The following is a 5,000-nucleotide window of genomic DNA, read 5'->3' on the forward strand; positions in this document are numbered from 1 at the left end:
GTCATGCTGCTTCGGTAACCTGAATAGTGAGATTACTTTGGATGAGATTAGACAAGATGAACCGCCTGAGCAACCGAGTAAGCTATTTATAAGTGATACAAGCCTTGTTTACAGTATAGTAAACAATATTTAGTACATAGAAACATCTTGCCTCTGGGACCTGAACTTCCTGGCTAAAGCACTCGACTAAGTTTTCATTTACAATGCCGTCACTTGCAGCAAAGAAGGCAAGGACATGTTTGATGAAGTATCTTTCGTCATCCGATCGATCAAATGATGTCATTCGAATCGCTAGAACACACTTCGAACACACTAGGGTTTTACAAACAGACTTCACATACCTTAACCACACTGACTCTACAATTTGACTGAGGTGAAACAAGAACCTCTTTTACTCATGACACACAACAAGCTTTGGTTTCATTATTTCGCGCCATTTATTAAACCCCTAAATCAAATTCCACTCAAAATCCATAACATTACAGAAATTAAAAAGCCCCTTAAGTTCCGAAAACTATCAATCGTTCATGATCCCTTTCAGTCTGAATGTCTCTGCTTAAGGACACGCCCCATGAAGGTTCACCTCGGCATATTCCGGTTCCTTTCTTTCAAACTGAGCTGTAGCACTTAACGGTTGGCTTGAACTAGACCCTGGCGCCAACTTCCCGGAGAATTCGATTTTGATTTTCTCGCACTGCTTCAAGTTAGCATTCTGGATCTGTCCTGGGAAATTCTGGATGAAGTAGGTTCGGCGGTCTTTGGACTTGCCGGCAAGCTTTGCTGTATTCAGATTGGATATTTCTGCCACTGGTTTGGAAAACTCCAAAGCGATTTTCCAGCCGCCTCGAACAGAATTGATGACTTGCACCTCAAACCTCATCTTGAAGTTATTCGGCGGCCACTGTTGAATCACCACTGCGTCTGCGCTCTCCTGTGGCACCGCTGGCCCGGGTACCGGGGTAGGGAGGTCAAAATGTTGGCATTTCGATGAATCAGGATTGAAAATAAAGAACGCGTTTGGTGCGGCTTCGTACAGTTTGGCTTTGTAAGCGTTGAACTCGAGACGTAGACTAAAATTAGCCTTAAGGTGCTTGTTGTGCTGCTTGGGTCCGAGGCAGAAAGCGTCGCTAGTCGGTTTCTTTGGAAGTTTGACTGTGGCCTTGTCGATGTTAAAATTGCGTGTGCTGATATTCTTGGTGAACTTGAGCGATATGCTCCAGTACTTCACGGCCGCTGGGACTTGATACTCGATGATCATTTTAAATCCAGAATCTGATTCATCGATTGGCTTCAGTGGATATATCGGGATCTGTTGTTGAGGTGGTGTCGTTGGTGTTGTTGGCTGGTAAAAAGAAAAACAAACTACTTCATTGACTTTTTCTTGCTCATAACACTCTAATAATAACTTGCTAAATATAATAGAGCATTTACCAATTGAGTGTAGTAAAACCAAAATCAAAGTAATCACTCTGGCCAATCGCAAAGGACGCGGACAACCCAGTGAACCAACTAAAACTCGAAGCAGATACATGTAGCCGGCCTGAAGCGAGGGAAAACGTGTACGAGCGAGACACGATTAGTTTTGGTTTTACTTCTGATTGGTTGAGAAAGTGGCGTGAGTTTTTTTTATAACCAATCACTACGCGTAGGGGGTGCTATAATGCAAACCTAAAGCAAATGCGATTTTCTTCCGACACCCAAGTAAAAACCGTTAAATTCTGGTTTCAAGACAAAACTAAAATCATCCAAAAAATCAATTGTCCTACTGGCTACAAAGATTCCTTTGCTTTCTTTCATTCCTTGAGCAACCTTAACGTGGGATGTATGAATTGCTTTTATTCTCTAAAAGTAAAAGGAGAAGTCTGCCCGCTACAGTAGGTTATGCCGTTGGAATTCATCCCGGTTTTCTCAAGAATAAATCGATTGTCCCCCTTTGGATGAGGTGCTAATCCAGGGTTACGTTCCCCAGCATTTTTCATTGTTCTGTTTTTGTCAGTTTATCCCAACAGTTGGAACTCATTTATACTCGTGGGCAGAGAGAGGCAATGTATAAGGGAGAAAATGTCCTTTCCGAGAGCCAGTGCTAGTACCCGGCCCGCTAGATTCGGAGTCCAACGCAATAATCACAGAGATGTCACGCCTCCATTCACTTACAATAATTTAGCTTGTGCACAAACTTTCTTAGGAGCGGGGAGGGAAGGAAGAAAAGCCTGCAAGGGCTCCTTCTTCTCTGTCCTTCCCCACCGAAGAGCATCCCTCATGAGGGCCTGCTCGCAGGCGTACATTGATCAGCTTCTAAATTCAGAGTCAAGCAACGAGAAAAAAGCAGATGATCATATGCTTCGGAAGAAAAGGGTTCTTGTAACCCAATAGCGCGCGGTCGTACTTACCGGGGGCTCGGTAGGAAGTCTGGGGATAACGTTGCCACCTTTAAACAGGACTGTGACGTTGCCAGGTGGCGTGTTTTTCACGCATTTGAAAGCCTTCACAGCAAACGTCAGTTCCTTTCCCTTCGCTAACTTTTTGGTAAAATACAATTCCTTGAGAGGGTGCATCATTTTGTCTTCAGATACTGCTGCATCCAGCCATTTAGCTCGCCATACTTCGATCTTTTTAATTGGCTGTGAAAATATCAGCGCCATCCTCCAACCGTCAACTGGGTACTCCATTTTGACTGTGATGATCAACTTGAAGGCCTCGGCCCAGTCGTGCTCCAATGCTGCAGTGCCATAGATCATTGGATCAGCGGTTGAACACCTTAGAATTGCCAAAAAGGCCAGCACGCAAGACCAGCAGAAATGCATGATTTCCTTTTGAAACAAAAACAAATTGTCGTTATAGTTTTTTAATCCATGATTTAGTAGCCTGCAAGCAGGCTCCTTATCTGATCGGCGAGCGAAGCAAGCTGAGCCGGTCAGCCTCCCCTCCCCTCCCCCTCCTTTCACAGGCTATGTTTTAGAAGCTTTCTAAAAAAATTGAAACACCACTAGACAGTTGATCCCCACGCAAGAGCACTACAGGTTGTCAGGGGGACTGTTTGGTGTCCGTCTACTTATTTAACCTCAAATTCTAATTTTTAAAATCACATTAAATCTCCAATATTGCTTATTTCTCTAAATTTACTAATCCTTTGAGAAAAAATATCTCCTTCCAAAAAAAATAAAAAGAAAACACAAAACATAAATATATGGGATGAGTGAAGCGTTTTTGGATTCCCTGAAAGGCAAAGCCAAGGTTTCAATTAAGCCCCTTAGCTCTCTCCTCCGCAGAGGCCTCTTTCGTGTTCCGTACGGGCTGAGAAATGGCCCGGGAGAGGTGAAAAGTAAGCGCGCGGAGCCTTGAGAGAATCGAAACGAAAGCGCGCGGGGAAAGCTTCGTCCTTCCCGTCGTCCCCCGCGCTCCCCCTATTTTTCATTTTTCGTGTTTTCGCCTTCCTCTCCCCGTGTTTTTCGCCTTCCCCCACTAAAGGAACCTCTGCGGAGAAGAGAGGCCCCTTAGGAGAGAAATCTAATCGGCAAAAGTCATTAAATCTTACAATCAACGTTTTACTTGTCACTTTCAACAACGGATTATATTGTGAATATTTCTTTCAGTTAGATCTGTACTCAGTTTACACAACACTGTGGTAAAAATCTTAATTAAACTTAAATAAAACGTTTTCTCTCGTACAGCTTTGCAAATACATTAAAACAAGGTCGATATCAGGTTTCTCTTTGATATCTCAGCTGTAGAGAATGTTTGCGATTTAATTCCGGTAATGCTATTGATTCTAAATTATGCAAGCTTTATTTGTTAATTGCACTTTAGGGTACAACTCGAATTCTCCGTTAACCCAAAGGACAGACTCTTTTTACTAATATCTCAGTCTTAGAAAAATTAATGTTATAAAAGTAAATTGAAAAATTGTCAAACTGGCAGACATGACAGGTAAACTGAACATGAAAGTTAGATAATTGAAAATTGAGGTGATTTGGTGTAATTTGCATTCAGTTTTAGACAAAAAGAAATTATCAAATTTCCCTGATAAATTCATCTATCGTTTAAACAGTATTTTGTTGAATTCCGAGGAACCTTTTTCGCTTTTTTAATTACATTTTCAATATGGAGTATTGTGAAATATCCTCCCAGCCTCTTTTAGCAATTCAATTAGGATGAAGTCAATGCGAGTGAACTGAAAGTAAATCTCCCTCTGGCATAAGCACAGCGCAAACAGCAACATATTCTGTGGGCATATTTGCGCCAGTTTCAAAATGTAAAAGTGGACTTTCAGTTGAATGAAACATAACTATGTCTAAAGCGGAGTTGTGTCTGCTTAAATTAAAGGGAGGACCCATGCCTAGTTCGTTGAAGATAGAAAAAAAACGATAGACATCCCATTTCATTGTTTAAATATAGGATCTTATTATAGTGGATCACCCATATCTATTAAAACACTATTTTATAAGCTACGGGCATTAATCGTTTTTCTTACCAAAGCCTTTGCGTATCTTTTTTAAACGTTTGTCGTCTGACCGTTTAAATCTGTCTTCCCTGGCAACTAGCTGAAAAGGCGAGGAGTAAGAACTAATCGAGGTGTTACCTTCTCTAATATATCCGGTGTTACCTCGGCAAAAAACAAGCCTCTTGAACAATCCCAGACTATCCAAACAACAGAAAGTAATCTTTACTTTCTTTTCCTCCCTGTTTTATGAAAACTATACAAAGGCAAATAAGCGCTGTTAACGAAATCAAACATGCCATACACTGTTGTATCAGTGGTCTGCAATACATATTTGCTATCTGACCTGTGGTAGCTTATCTTCGCTGGCAAATAGCTGAAATGGTGTGTGACCCCGGGTATAATCGTGGCCGATATTATTTGTTTTTTTCTTTTTCTCTCAAACTCTGTAATGATAAAAACTCATATTATTCAAAGAAAAGTAAGCATAATCGAACAATTTAAATACTACCGGTCAGGAAACCATTAAAAAGGCCTGATTCTGGTTCAATTAGCCTATAGT

The 5,000-nt window shown here is 41.3% G+C and overlaps 1 protein-coding gene across 1 annotated transcript; it reads right to left on the minus strand.

Moving 5' to 3' along the window:
* Positions 1-413: 413 nt before the first annotated feature.
* On the minus strand, positions 414-4,592 carry LOC144657225 (uncharacterized). The gene is made up of 3 exons (XM_078517530.1): positions 4,472-4,592; positions 2,391-2,810; positions 414-1,342 (listed from the first exon to the last, which is right to left on the minus strand). The coding sequence occupies exons 2-3, from the start codon at positions 2,802-2,804 to the stop codon at positions 557-559; spliced, it is 1,200 nt and encodes a 399-aa protein (XP_078373656.1). The 5' UTR covers positions 2,805-2,810; positions 4,472-4,592; the 3' UTR covers positions 414-556.
* Between the last annotated feature and the right edge of the window lie 408 nt (positions 4,593-5,000).

This window comes from Oculina patagonica, chromosome 6 (assembly GCF_052425735.1).
Source record: "Oculina patagonica isolate OP01 chromosome 6, crgOcupat, whole genome shotgun sequence".
NCBI lineage: Eukaryota > Metazoa > Cnidaria > Anthozoa > Scleractinia > Oculinidae > Oculina > Oculina patagonica.

What these genes read in the sequence shown, in the direction of transcription:
- LOC144657225 (XM_078517530.1), bottom strand. Translation starts at nt 2,804, where the DNA reads ATGCATTTCTGCTGGTCTTGCGTGCTGGCCTTTTTGGCAATTCTAAGG. An exon ending in GACTTCCTACCGAGCCCCCG is followed by an intron (nt 1,343 to 2,390) that starts GTAAGTACGACC and finishes TCTTTTTACCAG; the next exon opens with CCAACAACACCAACGACACC.